A 25,119-nucleotide genomic window follows, 5' to 3' on the forward strand; every position below is an offset into this window, starting at 1 on the left:
TGCATTTATTGCTTGTGTTTTGTGTTTGCTGCATTTATATGTTGCATATTGTTTGGATACCTATGTTTGACATGCATACAGGATTTCCCTATCCCTCGGACTGTTTGACCTTATACTCAGGTCCTGGTTAGTACAATCTCTCCTGTTTACTCAGATGCATTTTTATCTTTCTTATCAGGAGACTGTACGCATGATTAGTGCTAGGTGTTATTTCCCTACTTTGTATATCAATTGTACCTGCTGAGTGTTGGACTCACCCCGCCTCCATTGTTGATATTTTCAGGTTGATGCTATCAGGAGAGAGTTCCAGTTGCTGGTCCCTGAAGACCTCGAGGATATGATTGGTTTTCTTTGGTTTCTTTTCTGTTCTAGACTGTTTTGAACTTGTTATGTTTTGGATTATTCTACTTATGGACATTGTATGGATTTTATTATTGCGATGGATTTGGATTTGGATTTTATTCTACTACATGCCTGCCTGGACGGCAGAAGAGGTGAGTTCATCGGATTTGAGCTTTACGAGTGTAGTGGAGTAGGGTTGATTTTGAGTTAGGGTATTATCTTTCTGTTTACTCGATATATATATACTGCGTGGAATGTGTGGTTGTATTTTTATTGTTTTTATTATTCCAGCCGCCTGTGGCTGAGGTATGTGAGGTTGTAGAAAAGTTTCAGATTGTCCACCGTACAGGGGAGATGCTGCCGAAATTTTCTCGGACAGGGACTCCTCCGGGGCGTGACAAGTTTTTTCAGAGCTATAAAAGGGAGCCTCGAGGTGCAGCTTCAAAACAGAACTCAAACAGAAGAACTTGTGATCTTGTACGCTGCTCCGAAAGCTTCAACCAGACTCTGCTACTCCGACAATCGACGACCACTTCGTTCATCTTTTGTATTTGTCGGTATAATCTTTTAAAGTCTAATACCTGCACTTATTTGCTTGTAAAAGATTTGCGATATTATAGTTGTTGCCCACCGAAAGCGATCAATGATCGCGGGCCTTGGAGTAGGAGTCGCCCTAGGCTCCGAACCAAGTAAATCTTGGAGTCTTCTGTGTGCTTGTTATTTTTTCTATTTCCGCTGCTACTTCTCGAGTGTTTTACGAATCCGAAACGAGTGAAAGCCACGAGCGCTATTCACCCCGCCCCCTCTAGCGAGTCTCAATCCAACAATTGGTATTAGAGCGAGGTCGCTTCGATTTGGTGCAACCACCAGTCAAGCAAATTTTTTGTGGTGTTTTCAAATTTTTCGGAGTCGATCGGAATTAGTATAATTACTATATTCCGATCTAGTTTTTCGTTCGAATTGATTTTTGCTCGAAGTCGGTGCAACACCACTCGAGCTCGCTTTTCTTTTTTAATTTCATACCGCATTGCTAATACATGATCAAGTCTTGGGATATTCTGTTTTCGTATTCTCTATGTGCAAGGTTTTAAATGACCCTCCAAGAAGGCTTTAGCACAGTCCGCCCGCCACTCTTCTCCGGCGAGGATTTTGCTTATTGGAAGAACCGGATGGAATACCACCTCAAGACGCAAGTCGAGATGTGGATTATCATCCAGACCGGTCTCGAACTTCCACGTGACGGCGTGGGAGAACTAGTCTCATGCATCAACTGGGACGCTAGTATAAAGAAGAAGGTTGAAGCCGATGCCAAAGCAACATGCATGCTAAAATGCGGGTTGACAAAGGAGGAACTCAACAGAGTAGGACCCTTCTCAAGCGTCAAAGAGCTATGGGAGAAGCTGATCGAACTACACGAGGGCACCTCCGACGCTAAGGTAAGTAAGAGGGACTTAATTTTAAATAAATTATATAATACTAAAATACAGGAAGGTGAGTCGGCCAGCCAGTTTCATGCCTGGATACAAGACCTACTCAACGGTTTACATGCAGTCGGACAAAAAGTTGAGAACCGGGACATAGTAAGGTATGCTTTAAACGCCTTCCCTAGGAATACCTTGTGGGCATCCATGGTAGATGCGTACAAGGTATCCAAGGACTTATCTTCGATTAAGTTAGATAAATTATTTGCAGAGTTTGAGTTACACGAACAGGTTAACTCACGTCCGGCCGAGAAAGGTGTTACTTTAGTTGCAGGTACCAGCAGAACGCGCGAACCGACGTTGAGGCGCAAAACCAAACTCAAGTCCAAAGATGAATCAGACGCAGAAAACGACGACGAGGTTATTTCCGAACTGGTAAAGCTTGTGCAGAAGATATGCAAATTGAAAAAGGTGACTCAATCAACCAAGGAGTGATAGGACCTTGAGTATGGCTAGAGGGGGGGGGGGGGGGGGGGAAAAGCCTTTCTTTGATTTTTCACCTACAATTTGTTAGCGGAAGCACGAAAAGAAATGAAATTGAAAGACAATAAGAGAACAAGGCTAACTCCTCGATTTACTTGGTCTCCACCTCCTTGAGGTGACTAATCCAAAGCACACACACCCAATCAAGCTCCACTAAGATCTTCTCCTTTTCAATCCAAGAGTGATGGTGGTCAAACCTTTACAAGATGATCTCCTCCTTTTACAAGTTTTTGATGAGCTTAGGGAGGAGAGAATAAGAGTAGTAAGGCTTGGAGATCACTTGGAAAGCTTAAACAGTAATTTGAATCAGTTAAGTTGTTCTTTCCAAGCTTCCAACTTTATATACAGTATGCTGGAATTCCCTATATCAGTCGACTGATGAAACATGCAGTCGACTGGTAGCACACAACGGCTACTGTTTTATTCAAATATGTGGAGATCCTGTGCGTCATCATCCCAACGGTATTATACCAGTCGACTGCTAAAACATGCAGTCGACTGCACTAGTCGACTGCATGTTTCATCAGTCGACTGGTGACTGTGGACTGAGTGAACAGAGACACTCTGTTCGCTCCCAGTCGACTGCATCAGTCGACTGGTGTCCGGAGTTACCCTTGAAGTCTTCCTCCTCGGCCTTTGTTCCTCAGATGCACTCAAGCCTGCAGCTATTCTTCATGTCATCCTTCACATTGCCTTGAGGTTCACTTTCCTTCACTCCGTTTGCTTCTTGTCCATGGTCCATCGGATGCACCATCCTTCACCAATCTTCAAGAGCCTGAGCCATAAAACTTTCCAAGCTTGTGCAATCTACCAAGTCCTGCACAACTTAAGTACATATTAGGACCAATATAAAGCCTAACTTAAACCCTTTGACACACACATCAAAAACAAAGATCACCCTATTTAATCCTAGGTCGATTGTATCAACAAGGAGGGCAAGACTGGAGTCACCTACTACGGTTGTAACCAGAAGGGGCACTACAAGCCAGATTGTCCAAACAAGAAGAAAAGAAGAAAGGTATTGAAGGCAACTTGGTCTGAGTCATCAGATGAATCCGAGACTGACGAAGAAGAACCGATGAGCTTCCTCGCGTTACTAGTGCAAGCGAACATTGTCGACACAGAGTCCGAGTTCGAATCCGAAATGGAGAGCGAGTCAGAAACCGAGTCTGAGCGAAGCCGCGAATTCGTATTCGTTTCCGAAGGACCAAACCCCACTGTAAGTACCTTACTTGCCGAAACTCAATTAGATGATTTGCAAAAGTTAATTCCTTACTTGCTTAAGAAATTAGCTAAATCCAATGTTCCGGTCAGGTCACTCCAAAAGGAGGTAATAGCCCTTAAGGAAGCGACTGACTCGAGTTCTTTAATTAAGCCAGTTCAAATTGGAAGTTCAACTCAAGTCCAACAACTTGAGGAAGAAAATTCCAATTTGGAAACTCAAATTAAAGAACTCAAGGATATGTTGGAACGACTCACCTTGGGTTCCAAGAATCTGGATCCGATTCTTGGAAAACAGCGAGTCATTTACAACAAATCCGAACTTGGATTTAAGACCAAAACTGTAACGACCCGACCCTCTTGGCCCATTTGGCGACCTCTCATGTCGTCGACCGTCGGCCCTTATGTCGTCGGCCCATTTGGCGACCTCTAATGTCGTCGATAGACGACCCTTGGCCGTGCCGTTACTCACTAGGACTTCCCACCCCTGGTCAGTGGATTTTTGCCTCCCCCAGGATTCGAACTCTAAACCTCCAAGCTTAAGTATTAGGGTTTATGAATCCTGGTAACCAGTGGATCTAGGTTCACATAAGTTCAAATTATTCAAAATTTAATCAAATTCAAATAAACCCAATTAAAACAAATTCTTTAAAAATTATTTGAGAAATCATTTTAAAAATCTTTAAATATTATTTGAAAAATTATTTTCAAAATTCTTTAAAAAATCATTTGAAAAATCATTCTAAAAATTCTTTAAAAAATTATTTGAAAAATCATTTTAAAATTCTTTAAAAAATTATTTGAAAAATCATTTTGAAAATTGATTAAAAAAATATTTGAAAAATAATTTTAAAAATTCTTTAAATATTATTTGAAAAATAATTTTAAAAATTCTTTAAATAAATTATTTGAAAAATCAATTTGAAAATTCTTTTTAAAAAAATCATTTTAAAAATTCTTTAAAAAATTATTTGAAAAACCATTTTCAAAATTCTTTAAAAAAAATCATTTTAAAAATTCTTTAAATATCATTTGAAAATTCTTTAAAAATTATTTGAAAAATCATTTTAAAAATTCTTTAAAAAATTATTTGAAAAATCATTTTGAAAATTCTTTAAAAAAAAATCATTTGAAAAATCATTTTAAAATTCTTTAAAAATTATTTGAAAAATCAATTTAAAAATTCTTTAAAAAATTATTAGAAAAATCATTTTGAAAATTCTTTAAAAAAAATATTTTAAAAATTCGTTAAAAATTATTTAAAAAATCATTTAAAAATTCTTTAAAAACTTATATGAAAAATCATTTTAAAATTCTTTTAAAAATCATTTGAAAAATCATTTTGAAAATTCTTTAAAATCATTTTAAAATTCTTTAAAAAATTATTTGAAAAATTATTTTAAAAATTCTTTAAAAAATTGTTTAAAAAATCATTTGAAAAATCAATTTAAAATTCTTTAAAAAATTATTTGAAAAATCATTTTGAAAATTCTTTTAAAAAAATCATTTGAAAATCATTTTAAAATTCTTTAAAAAATTATTTGGAAAATCATTTTAAAATTCTTTAAAAAATCATTTAAAAATTTTTTTAAAAAAATATTTGAAAAATCATTTTAAAATTATTTAAAAAATCATTTAAAAATTATTTTAAAATTCTCTAAAAATTATTTGAAAAATCATTTTGAAAATTCTTAAAAAATTATTTGAAAAATAATTTTAAAAATTCTTAAAAAATATTATTTGAAAAATCATTTTGAAAATTCTTTAAAAATTATTTGAAATTTCATTTTAAAATTCTTTAAAAAATCATTTTAAAAATCATTTAAAAAATTCTTTAAAAAATTATTTGAAAAATCATTTTGAAAGTCCTTTAAAAAAAATTATTTAAAAAATCATTTAAATTTTTTTTTTAAAATCATTTGAAAAATTATTTTAAAATCTTTTAAAAATTATTTTAAAAATCTTTTGAAAATTATTTTAAATCTGTGGATAATTATTTAGAAAATTATTTCAAAAACTTATTTTATAATTCTTAGATAAATTATTTCAAAAACTTATTTAAAAATTACATTTAAATATTTTAAAATGCCTTGAAAAATCATTTGAAAACTCTTTTAAAAGCATACTTTGGAAATTATTTGAAAATTTTAAAAATTACTTCTCAAACTTAAATTTTAAAATCCTTAAAAAAAATTGTGGTTCCAAACTTATGGCAAATTTTCTAACTTTGCTAAACATTTACAAGAAAATTGTTTAAAAAGAGCTAAGTGTTTATGTCTATACTCATTTTACTCTCTTATTTATTTTGATATATGACAAAGGGGGAGAGTATAAAGAAATTCAAACGAAATTAAAGAAAATTACTTATGTTTTATTTTAAGGGAGAGCTTCTATTAAGGGGGAGCTTTAAAGTACTTATGTTTTATTTATGCTTGTGCTAATTTATGCTGATCTTTATTGTATTTTTTCTTAACTTTGAATTTCGGTTGCCATAATCAAAAAGGGGGAGATTATTGGTGCGGGAAGCATCCGACGATCGAACTCAAGTTTTGATAATGGCAAAAGGATTCAAAGTTAAGTTTAATTGTTAACTAATGTGTATGATTGAGTAGTTCAGGAAAGTCCTAGCTGTGGTTACGCAAGGGGAAAACCCTAGGGAGTGGTAACCTTAGGTCATAGGGGGTGGTAAACCTATGTGGAAAGTCTTGGCGGGTCGGAGCTTCGGGCAAAAATCCTAGGGGGTGGTAACCCTAGGTTGAAATCCTGATGACGCGAACCGGGTTGAAGTCTGGACGGGTCGTGGACCGGACGTCTAGCATGAAGACCGGAAGCATCGGACCGGACGCTGAGCAAAGGTAAAATCTCCTGAGTGGAGTAGGTGAGGACGCGTTCCCCGGAAGAGGGAACAGTAGGCGTCGATTCGACCTAGGGTTTCCGGGTGGAAATCCGAAGTCAGAACCGGACAGTCTGGAGACTGTCAAATTTATTTCTATATATTATCGTTTGTGTTCTAATTCTATTTTGCAGGAGACTAATATTTTCATACAGGGTTAGGACTGACCGGGATCGGTCGACCGAACCTTGGAATCGGTCGACCGAACCCCCAAGCCAGCAGAACAGATTTCCAGAGGTTGGATCGGGCTCGACCAGGGGATCGGTCGACTGGACCTAGAGATCGGTCGATCGAACTAAGGTTGGGCGTCTACTGGCTAAGGTCGGCTGGACTGACTCAGAGCAACTGATCGGTCGACCGAACCTGTTTATCGGTTGACTGAACCTCTGATAAAAGTTGATCGGATCGAGGCGGAGCAAGCGAATCAGATGAGGTGGAGGTCATTTGATCGGTCGACCGAACCGGGGATCGATCTACCGATCCTCCTCGGGTCAAACTTGATCCCGAGCCTTGGGGATCTGGATCAGTTTTTTCAGAGCTATAAAAGGGAGCCTCGGGGTGCAGCTTCAAAACAGAACCTGAACAGAAGAACTTGTGATCTTGTACGTTGCTCCGAAAGCTTCAACCAGACTCTGCTACTCCGACAATCGACGACCACTTCGTTCATCTTTTGTATTTGTCGGTATAATCTTTTAAAATATAATACCTGTACTTATTTGCTTGTAAAAGATTTACGATATTATAGTTGTTGCCCATCGAAAGCGATCAACGATCATGAGCCTTGGAGTAGGAGTCGCCCTACACTCCGAACCAAGTAAATCTTAGAGTCTTCTGTGTGCTTATTATTTTTTCTATTTCCGCTGCTACTTCTCGAGTGTTTTACAAATCTGAAATGAGTGAAAGCCACGAGCACTATTCACCCCCCTCCCTCACTCTCTCTAGCGCATCTCGATCCAACATTCATGAACAAACTTAGAAAGGATGTATTTATGTTCGTTCAATATACACAAAATTAATTAAAAAAATCAATTTGAACAACTCGTTAAACTAAACAAATAAACTTGAAAACATGTATTCAACTTGTTAACATTCGTGACCAATATTTTTGAACAACGTTCATGAACCATATTTATTAATAAAACTCTTTTCAATATATTAAATAAATAATAAAATAAAATAAATAAATAATTATTAAGTTCAATAATCAATTAAATAAACTTAAATTGAGATCTCGATAACATCTAAACAAATTAAACTTGAACCAAACTTAAGCTAAGTTTGAATTGAGAATCCGATAACATCTAAATGGATCAAACTCAAGTCAAGCTTCAAACAAACTCAAACTCATAAGAAATAAACCGACTCAAGATTGAACAATCATTTCAAAAACTTGATTCATTTTAAACTCAACTTGACTTAATTTGAACAACTCGTTAAACTAAACAAATAAACTTGAAAACATGTATTCAACTTGTTAACATTCGTGACCAATATTTTTGAACAACGTTCATGAACCATATTTATTAATAAAACTCTTTTCAATATATTAAATAAATAATAAAATAAAATAAATAAATAATTATAAATTATTAAGTTCAATAATCAATCAAATAAACTTAAATTGAGAACTCGATAACATCTAAACAAATTAAACTTGAACCAAGCTTAAACTAAGTTTGAATTGAGAATCCGATAACATCTAAATGGATCAAACTCAAGTCAAGTTTCAAACAAACTCAAACTCATAAGAAATAAACCGACTCAAGATTGAACAATCATTTCAAAAACTTGATTCATTTTAAACTCAACTTGACTTAATTATCTTATCAAATAGGTTTAAACATCTCAAAACTCGGCTCAACTCATTTATCGTCCTAGAAATAATTACAGGATTGTGTTTTGGAAGCCATGCCTTCCATCTCAAATACTTCAGTGGCAGCAAGAATGCAGAGAATAAAAGAAAAAATTAATTGCTAAAAATATCACAAATTTTATTTTATTTGATAAATCTATCGTGAACAATTCTCACCCACCCACCCACTACTGACCCTAATATTATAAACCTTCAGCCAACAGTTAGTTTTCCATAATCGCTTTCTTCCCTGTAAAACTTACAAGCAAACATGCATGCCTGACACTTTAGTTGCACCAACTCTCTGCCACCAGCCACATGTGGACCACACTGGTTGTTCGGTCACAGAGCGCACAGGAGGGTGCCGGTGGCACCTCTGCCAGCAAAGTCTGCAGGAATGGTGGCTGTGGAAAAGGAGTTGCCTCTGCAGTGGACTTCCACAGATGAGGAATAACCAAAAATAAATGAAAATGACTAAACGCATAACATTTAATCTGACAATTTTGTTGACTGGTACTTCCACAGATTAACAACAATCTAAATTTGTGATAGATTTGTTATGTCTTAAAAAAGTGAGATAAATTCAATAGACATTAAAGTTCACGTTAGATTTGTAACACATGACAAAGTTCATTCTATTTTTTAGCAATTAATCCTAAAAGAAGTAGTCAAAACCAAAAGAGAATCCAGAATGGAAGTCAAAACTAAAAGAGAATATCAAATAAACTATCCGTCAAAGGACAAAGCTACATAGACTGCAGAAGAACAATTGGCAATCTTCCATGCATAGTGAACACGCTACTGTCTAAACAAAAGGGATGACCTATTTAAGACAAGTAGCAAGTTTTGCATACAGATTATATAAATATTTTCCCACGAAAAAGGTCTAAAAATAGGGAATAAATAAATAAGAAAAAGGACCTGAGTGTAAGCATTGGCAAAGGAAAATGTTATTCCAAGTAAAAGGTCTGGTTTTGTTTGCCTGGAATGGAGAATGCAAGGAAAGGACCAAGAGAGGGGAAGTGAAAGAGATTGATTGGTCAGCACTTGCTAACCCGTTCAATCAGACAATTGTTGACCAACAAATTCGTAATCCAGTTTGGTCAATATAGGTATCGGTGTTGGGGAGAAGGAGCTCCTTCTCTTCGTTTCAAGACCTCGCTGCCGGCTCCAGACGGGACCTTCCTCTTCCTTCTCGCGACGCCGCTGCTGGACTCCTCCCCCTCGCGACGCGCCCGTGGGAGAGACCCGCCCCTGTTCTCTTCCTCCTCACGACACAACCACCGGACAGGCCGCCCACCTTTGTTCCTCCTTCTTTCTCCTCGCGAAGCCGGCCACAGATCCACCTCCTTTTCTCCTCTCCCTCTCCTCACCATGCCGCCACCTCTCTCGTCCTGCGGCCAGCACCGCAGCTGGTCCTCTTCTTCCTCACCGGCGCCGCCGTCGACCACTACCTCCGCTCCTCTCCTTCCTCCGTCCGCCGCTGAGACACCAGAAACGAAGACACGCCTTTCTCTCCCACGCTTAGCTTCCCGCCGGTGCTCCTCTCTCTCCTCTCCTCTCGCCGGAGACGGCTCAGATCCGTCTCCCTCTTCTTTCCGGCGTTCGCAGCTACCTGCTGGTAGCTTCCTCTCCTTCGCTCGCAGTTGGCCATAGTCGGCACAGCATTGCCGCCGCAGACTCGTCCATCTCGCAACCCCCTCTGTTGCTGGTCGACGCCATCCATAGCCAGGCAACATCGTCTCCAGCGATTGACGATGTCCTCCGGACCGTCCTCATCAATGCGTGTCCCTCCGATCCATCCGATCATACATGTTTAATTACGATCTAGCATTCTGCGTGGTTCCTTTCATTTAGATTGTCTCCGGCCTTTGTGCCGTTACTGTGTTCGGGTCTTCGTGCCTATCTAGCTTGTGCATTGTGTTCCAGTTTATGTGTTGACCTCGTTTGTGTGTCGTGTCCCGGCCTATGTGCTGATCTCGTGTCCCGGCCTGCGTGCTGATCTCGTGTCTCGGCCTGCGTGCCGATCTCGTTTTTCGATTTATGTGCTGATTTCGTGTCCCGGCTTGTGTGCCACTAGTACCTCTCGGTTTGCGTGCCGCTAGTACCTCACGGCCTGCGTGCCGCTAGTTCCTCCAGGCCTGCATGTCGGTGTTTTATCCCGACCTGCAGGTTGTCTTCCGGTTCCATTCCGCGTTCGGCTTTGCGTCGTCAGATCCATCCCTTCATTCTGATCGGGCGTCGTCTACTCTTCCGAGTCCCGACCACTTGAGCAACGTCCCATCCGAGGACGCCCCCACGGCCTGCGTGCCGCTAGTTCCTCCAGGCCTGCATGTCGGTGTTTTATCCCGATCTGCAGGTTGTCTTCCGGTTCCATTCCGCGTTCGGCTTTGCGTCGTCAGATCCATCCCTTCATTCTGATCGGGCGTCGTCTACTCTTCCGAGTCCCGACCACTTGAGCAACGTCCCATCCGAGGACGCCCCCCTGGGCTAGGGTACGTTTTCTGTACTCGTCCCACATTTAGTTCATTATTGTATTATTAGTCTGTTACTTATATGTTCGTTGGATCCCCTCGAGCATCAGGATACCAGGGACCGAGGGGGGCCCGGTCACTGGTTGCAGGTAACGTTGACCAGGGGACTTTTGAAGACTTGGTTAACACGGAAGTCATCTCAACATACCCCCCTCCGAGACATCGTGACTCGGTCAACATTCCATCCACCTCGCCCGGCGGTCCGTCTGACTCAGCTTCCGGACGGGATCGCTATGTATGGATAAAAGTGGCACACCCGGAATGCTAGTGTTAGGCTTGGGTGTTCAACATGGGCAGCGACACGAGTGTGGATCCACCCTCCAAGTGTCCAACAGAAGTGTATATGTGATCCATACATACGTGTGGATGTGGAGCGTTTACTCAGAGTGTCAATGTCCATGTCCATGTTTGCATTTGTGACATGAATATCGAAGGGTAGATGAAGAGTCTATGTATTAAAATGGCAGTAGTGTATGATTACGTGTCTCAAAAGAACAGTGGTTTATTATTAGACTGAGTACATGAGCTAAGGAGTGACAAATTTGATATTCCTACCATAATCATACCAAGGATAGATTACTAGATCGCTCGTCCTCCTGCGGTTACTTCCTCACCACTGTTATGCATCAGATTAGTAGGTAAATTTGAAGAATAACATTTGTGTGGCTGCTTTTGGTGTAATGAAAGCCATTGGAAAGAAATTAGGAAACTTTCAACTGCAACTACCATTCACTACAGAAGGTTACACCAAACCATCTCTTACACTATGAAGATCATATGAAAACCATCACCTATTATTTCTAAGAAGATTATTGAAAAAAGATTTTCTTTTTTCAGTCTTTTAATAGTTTATGATTTCATAAATGGCATATGATTTATTAGAATAAAAAGATGATATCGCTCACTCCAAACGGCCTAGTATTGTCGGCCTCACGGCAAAATGCACGCAGGATAAATCATGGAGGGCATTTTACTCTTGGGCAACAACCCTTTGCATGGGAGGTCAGACACCCAACGAGGCATTTTGCACCAGCTGAAAATTAACCCCAAGATCTATTAGAGCAACCATCCATGCGCCAACCCGTGGGGGGAAATAGCATATGATTTATGAGAATGTTGCTACTAGCAATTAGTATGTATAATGTTCATTACTGAGCAGTAGATATCAACAGAAATGCGTGATATAAGTCAAACACACATTTCTATTGCATGAAAAGTGATTTGTGAAGTGGAGAATAATCCTCAAAAGAACATGTTGCAAGCATTTTCTTTAATGTTCGCTGGAGATATTTCCTAGGTAAGCTCTAGTTCAGACAAGATCAAACTTGCTCATGCTGATACTGACATGCATTAAAACATGATTCCAACCATGGAAAATTCATATAGCATGAGCATAGATAATCCCAGAAAATTGAAACATCAACTTACCTCTACCACTATAACAAACAATATAGTGAAACATCAACAGTCACGGAATATGAATGTAGAATCTGACAAGAACAGGCAATTTTTCACAACATGAGATTAGATAACCACCTTCGGCCCAAATATATTTCCTTTCCCTTTATGTAAATGCATTACATGATTAGATAGGTGGAAGTTCAAACAGAAGGTAATACAACTAAGGGAAATATCAATTTCGATGAGGGCAAGCACAAAGGATAGCAAAGCCTAATGTGCCTGATCATACCAAAAAAAAAAAAGAAACCACTTCGCTTCAGCAGAAAACCCTAAAAAGAACCACGAGGATAAAGCAAAGAAAGAAGAGGAACTCCAAAGCAAAGCTTCGTCCGACGAAGGAGAGGAGAGATGGACCTGATCGGCGAAGGGAGCGAGCTTAATGGTCGGATTGTTCGTTGAAGAGGCTGCGGAGGTGGTCAGCGAGGAGGCCAGAGGGGTCGAGTGCGGCCTCCTGGAAGAGGGCTTCCTTGACGGCGGAAGATCGGAGGGCAAAAGCGTCGCGCTCCTCGCGAAGGAGCGCGTTCTCGTCGGAGAGGTCTCTAACTCGGTACTTCTGGCTCAAAGACCTCATGCTGAGCATGAGGATGCCGGTCATGAGGAAAAACTGGAGGAAGCTTTGTTTCCGCTTCGCCGCGTTGGCCATCAGCCCGAGCGGCTTACTTCCCGTCGTCGGGGTTCTACCGTCGGGGGACACCATCGGTGGGACTGAGATCGCACTTCCGGCCGCCTCGGTGAGTTGGCGGAACCGAACGAGCATCCGACCTCACTTAAGGGTTTCACATAGACAAAGTCACATGGGTGTCAATGGGCCGTGTGATTGGGCCACGGCTGAGATCAATTTAATAATTTTAAGCTTAAAAAGTTATTAGGAGGGTATTTTAGTAAAATGCTGGATCTCATTTTCAAATTGCCATTACATTTATCCAAAAATCATTAGATATTTCATATGGATGATTGTTAAAAAATTTCGAGAGCAAATGAATTAGACTCAGCTACTTCTATAATATTATTTTCCATCTAAAATTCCTCCTAACATATTTAAAAATATAAAAATTAAAGAAGTTGATCTTAATTTTTTAGAATGTGATCCAGTATTATGTTAATAAATTTAAAAATATCATTTTAACCCATGAGAAGAGTTTATCGAGCTTATTTGAATCTAAAAGTATATAAACTTATTTTTTTAAAAATATTTATTAAATAAAAATATTAAACTTGAAAATTTCAATTTACTTGGTATGAACAATGGAGTATACACCATTTAAAGATAAATCTTATTAATTTTCTTGTTTTATCTCTAACAAGCCATTAGAATACTCAAATCAAACTGTATTTATAGTTGATGAATTTTATAATTGAAGGAAGGTTCAAAATGGAAAATTTTATGCTTTCTTGGGTCATATAGGGAAAGATAATATATTTTCATCCATCATAATGCTGAAAAGGAATATAAAGATTTGATGAACCAACCACAACATATATAAAAGAGATTTGACAATTTTAATACTGAACAAGTCACAACTAATCACCTTCGATTAAAGACTCACATACACAAGGAATTTCATTAAGTGGCCATGATGAAAAATCTAATTCATCTAATCACATTACAACAAATATGATTTTTCGCAGTGTGTCATCAACGACGCACAATTAGGGCACGCCGTTAATAATAGTTTTTATGGTGCACTCAATTAAGTGTGTTCCGAAGAGTATCATATATTATTCGAAATGTGTTATTAATTAAAAATTTTAACTTTAATTTACTAAGTATAAGTCAATTGTGTGATAGTGGCTACCTAGTTATTTTTAATAAGTCTAGGTGTTTAGTTAAAAATATTGATAACCCCGAAGTTATACTTAAGGGATTTAGGAAGAATAACATCTACACAATTGATCTACCCAAATCATCAATAAAGTGCCTCCTAACATAACAAGAGGAAACCACCCTGTGGCATAGAAGACTAGGTCACACTCATGTCAAACTCATTTAAAAAATGAGTAAAAATGGCTTAGTTAGAGGGATACCCAAATTAAGAAACCTAGAAAATACAGTTTGTCAAGCTTACCAACAAGGTAAGCAAACCAAATCAACCCACAAGTCAACCAACCTAGATAGAACTGATTCCTTACTTGAGCTCCTACTATAAAATATCGAAAAATGACAAATAATGATAAGGGAATTTTCTGGAATTTCTGAAAATTTTTCGGAAATTTTTCGGAGCTCGTATGAGTGAGTTTACGGGGATAAAAATGGGGCCCAGAAAAGCCTGTTTAGGCTACCCTATTTTAAAGAGGAAAAGTTTTATTTCTCCTTTTCTTTTCCTCTTATTCCCGTGCCCTAACCCATGCGACGCCGTCCCCTTTTCGCACGCGACAGTTCATCCTTCCTCTTCCTCTCCGATCGAACGCCAGCCAAGCTTCTACTTCCCCGTCTCTTCCTCTCTTCCGGCCGAGCAGCGCCGACTTTCCCTTTCCCTCGCGCCACCGCCGCGTGGAAGTGTCGCCGGCCGCCGCCCAGAGCCCTAGATCCGTCTCCTCCTTCCCAACTGGCGCCGCTTCGCGTTTCCTCTCCCACGCAAATAAGCCTCGGCCAAGGAAGCCTAGTGTCACCTTCTTCCCGATCTTCCCCTCTCTTCCGATCGCCATGGCCGACATCGGCAGACGAGAGCAACGCCGATCCGTAGCCATTGTTGTGAGGGGGAAACCGACTGATCTCCACCGGATCGCTGTTGCTGGCCAAAGTGTAGTCGACAGATAGCTGTGCCCTAGTGCCGACAGCCGACTTCACCCGTGCCCTAGCACTGTCGCCCTCTTCTTGTCCTCTACACTATGCGTCGCTGCCCCTGTTGACATGGTGCCCTAGATTGTCGGAAACCGAGAGTTTGAGAAGGCGACAACGAGCGGCAGTAATCCGACAGCGGGATTGAAGGTGATGGTTTCAGGTTTAGTTTTCGATTTTGTGCTTTGTTTCGTGTCCTGCCATGAGCAGCATTGTGTTGGGTGGAATGGTTGTGCTAATGGAGGATGGTGGTCTCTGGTTGTAGAGTCATTGTGCCGACGGTGTTTTGGTCTCCAGCAGCAGCTAATTCTTTCCAGAGCAAACTTCCTTGACTGTGAATTAACAGGAGCGGCTAAGAAGTAAGGTAAGGGTTTGGTGTATGGATTGAGTTGGCACGCTCTTGATACATGTTGTTTTAGGTATGAATTGATACATATATAATTGGATTTGGATTTAGGTTAGTTTCTCGGGGATATGATTTAGCTAATTAATTTATATGTAATTAGCTAAATCTGTATATCATGTTGTTACAGGACTGTGATTCGAGATGGGCGTCTCGACATCGGATTGGTTCGATTCGATCTATATCGGAGGCGGGTACCTCTTGACTTATCTTTTATGATATTGTCAATTGGATATGCATAGTATTTTATAGCTACAAGCAATGATCATGTTTGCCTTTGGTATGTCACTGTTTGTTACCCATAGCATGTTCTGTTAGGCGTTTGTTATGTGTCCATGTTTACATTTCGTGATTATTGTCATGAGTACCTTAGTTCCTAGAGTAAGTGACATACCATACCTTACTGAGGTTATGACTAGGTTCTGGATTTATTTTCTGGCATGTGTATCTAGATTATCTGATGCCTAGGTTTTTATACCATACCTGACTTGTGTACCTTAGATCCTCGGATTTGATCATCGATACTGTGGTACCCATTTTATATATATATATGGATTTTTCTATGCTGATCAAGATATTGCCATGCTTAGTGTCATGCATCATGATTGCATGTTGAGCGATAGTTGACTCCATTATTGTGAGCATATCGTCAGTTACATGGATCTGTACACACCACCACTCATGGGTTAGTGGTATATCAGACAGATGTGTGGCGGTTCTGTTGTTTGGCTCCGTTGGTCTGAGGACTCAGCGTGGTAGCCGGCAGACAGTTCTGCTCTGTTTGGCTCCGCTGGTTTAGTGTAGCAGCGTGGTAGCCGGCAGGCAGTTGGACTTTGTTTGGCTTCATTGGTCCGCTCATGGGTAGTGTGACGCAGCGTGGAAGCCGACAGAGATTTCCTCCCCGTCACTGTGTACCGGGAGATGAGAGCATTCAGCTCCCCCATTTATGATTTGGGGTAGGAGGATAGGTGTACTCCGACAGCATCCCGTCCACTCGGTCACTCATCAAGGGTAGTGATGTCAGAGTGCACGGTTGTCACAGCCCTACCCACTCGGTCTCACTATTATGTGTGAGATGGCTGACTGTTGTCAGGGGTGACCATGTTATTGGCATCATACGCATTGATGCATTTATTGCTTGTGTTTGCTGCATTTATTTGCTGCATTTGGTTGGATGCATATGTTTGACATGCATACAAGATTTATGGCACTCTCGAGTTGACGACCCTTTTGTTCTGGATAGAAGTTCCTGGTGAGTACAACTTCCTCAGTTACCTTTCAGTTTTGCATTTTTCCTATATATGATTAGGAAGCTGTATTCCATGTTTATTGCTGTTAGATATATCTTACTAGGCATGTCTATTGGTATTCGCTGAGTTGTTGAACTCACCCCCGTGGACACTATCTTTTTCAGGTACCAGGATGTTTATGGAGTCGCTTGGAGTATCCTGCCTGCTGGTCCCCATGTCACATCAAAAGACCTGTCTTCATTGTTGTCCATTTGTACTTTGGTATTTGTGCATCTAGCTTGTGTTTCGATTTTGTTTCCGGAGTGGTGTTTTGTGGTGTGGTGTAAGCCTAGCCGGCTAGCAGTCATATATTTTGGTTTTCTATTGTTTTTCCACTGTGTTTGATTTTAGTACAGCCGAGTGGGCTGTTAGATTTACATATAACTGCGTAGTTATATTTTATTGTATCAGCCGAGTAGGCTGCATATAAACTGCGTGGTTGTGTGTATATTCCAGCCGCCTGTGGCTGATGTATATTGTGTCTGTAGAAATGTTTCAGATTGTCACCCGTACAGGGGAGGTGCTGTCGAAATTTCTTCGGACAGGGACCCCCCCCGGGGCGTGACAATTTAGTGGTATCAGAGCTCGGTTTACGAGTCGTATATCCCGTGTTTCGGATTTTGTGTTTTAGTTTTCTCGATGTGACTTTTTCGAGTTTTGGGACTTGGCAACAGCAGGACATCTCCAAGCTATAGGAGGTATGTTGGTATATTGTCATCCTACCTTTTTGTTGGTATATGCAGTGTTGACTATGATAGTTATGACATGTATTAGCACCTTGTATTTGGTATTTGTTTGATGTTGTAGCCATATTACATGTTATAGGTTAGCCACTGATGATGATCGACCCTATTATAGATTAAGGATTACAGTTTCGGGTGATTTTTCATATCATATACCAGTAGTTTTTAGCTTCTGTTACTACTAGTTGGTTAGCAGATGGAGGCATATACTAGCCTCTGCTATTATTAACTGGGTAGTGGATAGTATTTATATATTCATGTTGACCTAGCCAGTAGTATACCATTTTATCTTAGTTAATTTCATCAGTAAATATTGATTTACTCTTGTTAGATCGGTCAGTAGAAGACTGATTTACGTTTGTCGACTTGGGTAGTCGTAGATCGATATACCTTTGTGATTGCGGAGGATTAACGTACATTTGTTAGATTTAGATAGTCAATCACCGATTCATTATTTTGGTTGGTCCGATCAGCAGGTGATCGACTTACTCTATTTTATAAAAAATGCTGATCTTTGGGTGATTCGTGCTTTGTTGGATATCTTGAGTACATTGGGTACATGACTTGTACTGACGGGGAAAAGACTGAATTAGCGGTATATCATTATCGGTTTGGTCAGTCTATAGAGGATCAATGTATCCTATTCCATGTGGACTTTCATTTTTGACTGTATGTACCTATTTGGATAATTTAGAAGGTAGCATAGGGTTTGTGTGGTAGATTGGATTAAATATACTGATTATACATACCTGTGTAGTTTATACACTTGATTATTATGTGCTGTAGGAGTTTCATGATAGATGGTCAAATTGCATGTAGTGGGTGTATATTTGTCCAGATGATGATTATTGTGGATTTCTAGTAGATTATACCCGAGTGGTTAGACGTATATGTCTGATTAGTTTATTGGAGGTATTTTGTCGATTAAATCTATGTGTTGTGATTTGTACACATGTGTTTGGTGTAATATTCGAAGTATCTTGTTCATTATATTTGTTCTGTGTGTACACTCGTGTCGATTATGATTTGTTAGAAGTATTACGTTGATTATATTCTTGGCATAGGTGTATATATGTCAAGTGAGTGTTGTTTGAGGTGTATTGTCGATTATACCTACGATAATTTATGCACACGGGTTCGGTATGTAATGTTGGAGGTATCACACTGATTTTTTTCCTGTGTTATGAGTAGGTTAGGTGTGTACTAATTGGAGGATTATGTTAATCATATCTATGTTGTGTGTGCATATGTGCCAGATGTATTATTGGTAGCATCATGATGATTCTACGTATGTTGAATGTAGGATGTGGAGTGCCTACTTTATATCATTTGTTGTATTAACCCATCAGCTAATTCTCCTATCAGTGGATGACCCACTAGGATGATGATAGAGTTGACTATGGATTTGATTTGCTTACTAGGTTGTTATACCCTTGGCTGTCCATAGTGATTTGTGGCAGAGTGATCTTGTACAGTCACTAGTTGGATAGTGAGGTGCCTTGGACACTTATGTATTGTTTGTGGTGGAGCGTAACTCTCACATATTATTGTTGGTTTGTGGTAGAGCGTTGCTCCCACATATTTTGGATTGTTGTGGTGGAGCGTTGCTCCCACATATTATGGATTGTTTTTGGTGGAGCGTTGCTCCCATATATTATGGATTGCTTGTAGTGGAGAATTGCTCCCTTATATATATTGTAGATACATATTACGGATTTGGTTGTGGTGGAGCGTTGCTCCCACATATAGAGGATTTCTTGTGGTAGAGCGTTGCTCCCACATATGTGGTATTTCCTGTGATGGAGCATTGCTCTCACACTGGAGGATCTATTCTTTGGTGATTTATATTGTTGGTGATTAGATTTCAGACTTATTATCAGGGATCTTATGGTTGGGAATGTTTTTAGTACGGACATTATGAGTTCTTGATTTTTTCCATTAGAGCTTGCGGAGCCTTAGATGTTTTCAGGGACTCGATGATTTTGGTATTCTTAGGATGTTGGATCGGTTTCCATTGTCTTTGTTGACAATGTTATGATCCATTTCAGATCCGAGGTGAGTCACGTACACCAACTTCACATAGTTCTAGAGATGTTTCGATAAGAACATCTATATGTGAAGATCAGTAGTGCGTATTTGGATTGTCTTATGTGAGATGTTTGGAACACACGGTCACCAGTAGGAGTTTACTGTGGTTCCATAGGAGATAGAGGTTGTTACTGTTTGGGGCAGCCGAAATCAATGCAGGAGATCCGCAGTCCTTGGGACTGGCAGGATATTACAGACCTTTCGTCGAGGGTTTCTCCCGCATAGCTATGTCACTGACACGCCTGACCAGGAAAGGCGTGAAGTTCACGTGGTCCGAGGACTACGAGACCAGCTTTCAGGAGCTGAAGCGGAGATTAGTGTCGACTCCAGTTTTGGTTTTACCTTCTGGAGAGGACGGATTCGTGCTCTATACCGACGCGTCTCTTCAGGGTTTAGGCGTTGTTCTGATGTAGCACGGTAGAGTATTCTCATATGCTTCTCAATAGTTGAAGGAGCATAAGATGAAATACCCAGTTCATGATCTGAAGTTGACTGCTATTATTTTTGCCCTGAAGATTTGGCGGCATTACCTGTATGATATTACATTGAGATCCTCACTGACCATAAGAGTCTCAAATATCTGTTCACTCAGAAGGAACTTAATCTTCGACAGAGGAGATGGATAGAGTTCCTGAAGGATTATGATTGTACCATTAGCTATCACCGAGTAAAACTAATGTGGTTGCCGATGCACTTAGCCGGAAGTCCAGAGGGACTTTAACTTGCCACCGAGTTGTGGTCACAGACTTGATTCAGGGCTTCTCCGAGTTAGACCTTGAGGAGTAGGGACAGACATAGTAGGGTACTCTGGTTACCATGGTTGCTCAGTCGTCGATCAGGACGAGGATCCGAGAGCCCTAGGCTGCTGATCAGTATTTGCAGTTTATTGACAGCCAGATAGCTTTCGGGCAGCAGACCGAGTTCACACGAGACGATGAGGGTGTTATACACTTCCGAGGCAGATTATGCCTACCTCCATTTCACCCAGTCAGGGAGGAGTTACTTCAGGAGGCTCATCGCTCATGATTTGCTATCCACCCAGGCGGTACCCGTATGTACCAAGATTTAAGGTGTTCCTATTGGTGGAACGACATGAAGGAAGACATCGCGGATTTTGTAGCTAGATGTCTTGTATGTCAGCAGGTGAGAGCTGAGCACCAGAGACCTGTCGGATTTCTACAGAGGATTCCTATTCCTAAGTGGAAATAGGAGCACATCACCATGAACTTTATGGTGGGTTTGCCTAGGACACGACGAGACCATGACGCGATTTGGGTAATCGTTGATCGATTAACCAAATTGGCGCACTTCTTAGCGATCCGGAAGACTGATTCCCTGGATCGATTGGTAGATCTGTATTGCCGGGAGATCATTAGATTACATGGTGTCCCTTTTGAGTATTATTTCGGATGGAAACACTCGTTTCACGTCCCGATTCTGGCTGAGTCTGAAGCAGGCCTTGGGCACTTAGCCCCGTTTTAGTATAGCTTTCCATCCATGGACAGATGGACAATCAGAGCGGACCATTCGGACTCTAGCGGACATGTTGAGGTTATATGTATTGGATTTTTGGGAGGCAGTTGGGATGACTATTTACCATTAGTAGAGTTCACCTACAACAACAGCTTTCACTCGGCTTTCCAGATGACACCGTTTGAAGCGTTGTATGGTAGACGTTGTCGGACACCCACCCTCTGGGATGAGGTTGGGGAGGCCCAGTTGTTGGGACCTCATAGAGCTCAGCATGAGGCAGAGTTGGTCCGTACTATTAGACGGAGGATGTCAGAGTCACAGGACTGCCAGAAGAGTTATGCTGACCGGAGTCGGAGACTCTTAGAGTTCTCCATTTGTGACCATGTATTTTTGCAAGTTTCACCCACGAAAGGGGTGAATAGATTGGCCTCAGAGGTAAGCCAGCTCCGCGATACATTGGACCTTTCCAGATCTTGGAGAGGATTGGAGCGGTAGCTTACTGGCTAGCACTACCACCATCCTTGGTAGGCGTGTACGATGTGTTCTACGTGTCTATGTTGAGGAGATACCTACCCGACACGACGCATGTGCTGATAGATATCTTAGTTTCCATTCAGCTTGACGTCACTTATAAGGAGATTCCGGTACGGATTTTGGACCGGAAGGAGCGTCAGTTGCGGAACAAGACTATCCGACTGGTTAAAGTCGGATGACAGCATCATACAGACGAAGAGGCTACTTGGGAGCTCGAGGATACTATCCGAGCTCGATACCCCCATCTTTTCACTTGAGGTATGTGATTTAATTTACCGTTCAGCATTTTATACTCTTTACCTGTTATTAGTATTTGCTGATGGTAGATGATGAAATTTCGGGACCAAATTTTTATTAGTGGGGGAGAATGTAAAATACCGAAAAATGACGAATAATGATAAGGGAATTTTCCAGAATTTTTAGGAATTTTTCGAAAAATTTTCGGAGCTCGTATGAGCGAGTTTACGGGGATAAAAATGAGGCCTAGAAAAGCCTGTTTAGGCTACCCTATTTTAAAGAGGAAAAGTTTTATTTCTCCTTTTCTTTTATTCCTTTTCTTTTCCTCTTATTTCCGTGCCCTAACCATGCGACGCCGTCCCCTTTTCGCATGCGACAGTTCTTCCTTCCTCTTCCTCTCCGATCGAACGCCGGCCAAGCTTCTGCTTCCCCGTCTCTTCCTCTCTTCCGGCCGAGCAGCGCCGACTTTCCCTTTCCCTCGCGCCACCGCCGCGTGGAAGTGCCGCCGGCCGCCGCCCAGAGCCCTAGATCCGTCTCCTCCTTCCCAACTGGCGCCGCTTCGCGTTTCCTCTCCCACGCAAATAAGCCTCGGCCAAGGAAGCCTAGTGTCACCTTCTTCCCGATCTTCCCCTCTCTTCCGATCGCCACGGCTGACATCGACAGACGAGAGCAACGCCGATCCCTAGCCATTGCTGTGAGGGGGAAACCGACTGATCTCCACCCGATCGCTGTTGCTGGCCAAAGTGTAGTCGACAGATAGCTGTGCCCTAGTGCCGACAGCCGACTTCACCCGTGCCCTAGCACTGTCGCCCTCTTCTTGTCCTCTACACTATGCGTCGCTGCCCCTGTTGACATGGTGCCCTAGATTGTTGGAAACCGAGAGTTTGAGAAGGCAACAGCGAGCGGCAGTAATCCGACAGCGGGATTGAAGGTGATGGTTTCAGGTTTAGTTTTCGATTTTGTGCTTTGTTTCATGTCCTGCCATGAGCAGCATTGTGTTGGGTGGAATGGATGTGCTAATGGAGGATGGTGGTCTCTGGTTGTAGAGTCATTGTGCTGGCGGTGTTCTAGTCTCCAGCAGCAGCTAATTCTTTTCGGAGCAAACTTCCTTGGCTGTGAATTAACAGGAGCGGCTAAGAAGTAAGGTAAGGGTTTGGTGTATGGATTGAGTTGGCACACTCTTGATACATGTTGTTTTAGGTATGAATTGATACATATATAATTGGATTTGGATTTAGGTTAGTTTCTCGGGGATATGATTTAGCTAATTAATTTATATGTAATTAGCTAAATCCGTATATCATGTTGTTACAGGACTGTGATTCGAGATGGGCGTCTCGACATCGGATTGGTTCGATTCGATCTATATCGAAGGCGGGTACCTCTTGACTTATCTTTTATGATATTATCAATTGGATATGCATAGTATTTTATAGCTACAAGTAATGATCATGTTTGCCTTTGGTATGTCACTGTTTGTTACCCATAGCATGTTCTGTTAGGCGTTTGTTATGTGTCCATGTTTACGTTTCGTGATTATTGCCATGAGTACTTTAGTTCCTATAGTAAGTGACATACCATACCTTACTGAGGTTAGGACTAGGTTCTGGATTTATTTTCTGACATGTGTATCTAGATTATCTGATACCTAGGTTTTTATACCATACCTGACTTGTGTACCTTAGATCCTCGGATTTGATCATCGATACTGTGGTACCCATTTTATATATATATATATATATGGATTTTTCTATGCTGATCAGGATATTGCCATGCTTAGTGTCATGCATCATGATTACATGTTGAGCGATAGTTGACTCCATTATTGTGAGCATATCGCCAGTTACATGGATCTATACACACTACCACTCATGGGTTAGTGGTATATCAGACAGGTGTGTGGCGGTTCTGCTGTTTGGCTCCGTTGGTCTTAGGAGTCAGCGTGGTAGCCGGCAGACAGTTCTGCTCTGTTTGGCTCCATTGGTCCGCTCATGGGTAGTGTGACGCAGCGTGGTAGCCGGCAGAGATTTCCTCCCCGTCACTGTGTACCGGGAGATGAGAGCATTGAGCTCCCCCATTTATGATTTGGGGTAGGAGGATAGGTGTACTCCGACAGCATCCCGTCCACTCGGTCACTTATCAGGGGTAGTGATGTCAGAGTGCACGGTTGTCACAGCCCTACCCACTCTGCCTCACCATTGTGTTGTGAGATGGCTGACTGGCGTCAGGGGTGACCATGTCATTGGCATCATACGCATTGATGCATTTATTGCTTGTGTTTGCTTCATTTATTTGTTGTATTTGGTTGGATGCATATGTTTGACATGTATATAGGATGTATGACACTCTCGAGTTGACGACCCTTTTGTTCTGGATAGGAGTTCCTGGTGATTACAGCTTCCTCAGTTACCTTTCAGTTTTGCATTTTTCCTATATATGATTAGGAAGCTGTATTCCATGGACACTATCTTTTTCAGGTACCAGGATGTTTATGGAGTCGCTTGGAGTATCCTGCCTGCTGGTCCCCATGTCACATCAAAAGACCTGTCTTCGCTGTTGTCCATTTGTACTTTGGTATTTATGCATCTAGCTTGTGTTTCGATTTTGTTTCCGGAGTGGTGTTTTGTGGTGTGGTGTAAGCCTAGCCGGCTAGCAGTCATATATTTTGGTTTTCTATTGTTTTTCCACTGTGTTTGATTTTAGTACAGCCGAGTGGGCTGTTAGATTTACATATAACTGCGTGGTTGTGTTTTATTGTATCAGCCGAGTAGGCTGCATATAAACTGCATGGTTGTGTGTATATTCCAGCCGCCTGTGGCTGATGTATATTGTGTCTGTAGAAATATTTCAGATTGTCACCCGTACAGGGGAGGTGCTGCCGAAATTTTTTCGGACAGGGACCCCCCCGGGGCGTGACACCTACATCTAGATCTATTTGATTCACATGGAGCCAAATCACTAAGTAAGAACCAGTACTGCTTAGTCATAATTGATGATTACTCTAGGTTCACTTTGGTAAAATTTATAAAGACAAAGGATGAAACCTTTGAAATTTTTAATAATTGCTGCAAGTTAATAGAAAACGAAAAAGATACCAAAATTAAAAGAATAAGAAGTGATCATGGAGGTGAATTTGAAAACCAAAGGTTTACCCAATTTTGTAAGATTAATGGATACAAACATGAATTTTCATGCCCAAGAACCCCTCAACAGAACGGTCTAGTGAAACGAAAAAATAGAACCCTACAAGAAGCCGCTAGAACCATGTTAAGCAAGTATAACTTAAGTCATCAATTTTGGGCGGAA

The 25,119-nt window shown here is 40.9% G+C and overlaps 1 protein-coding gene across 1 annotated transcript; it reads right to left on the reverse strand.

Annotated features, from left to right (window-relative positions):
- Positions 1-8,455: 8,455 nt before the first annotated feature.
- On the reverse strand, positions 8,456-13,050 carry LOC122034864. Its single transcript, XM_042594225.1, has 2 exons — positions 12,622-13,050; positions 8,456-8,696 (listed from the first exon to the last, which is right to left on the reverse strand). The coding sequence occupies exon 1, from the start codon at positions 13,022-13,024 to the stop codon at positions 12,644-12,646; it is 381 nt and encodes a 126-aa protein (XP_042450159.1). The 5' UTR covers positions 13,025-13,050; the 3' UTR covers positions 8,456-8,696; positions 12,622-12,643.
- Positions 13,051-25,119: the final 12,069 nt, after the last annotated feature.

This window comes from Zingiber officinale, chromosome 11B (assembly GCF_018446385.1).
Source record: "Zingiber officinale cultivar Zhangliang chromosome 11B, Zo_v1.1, whole genome shotgun sequence".
Taxonomy (NCBI): domain Eukaryota; kingdom Viridiplantae; phylum Streptophyta; class Magnoliopsida; order Zingiberales; family Zingiberaceae; genus Zingiber; species Zingiber officinale.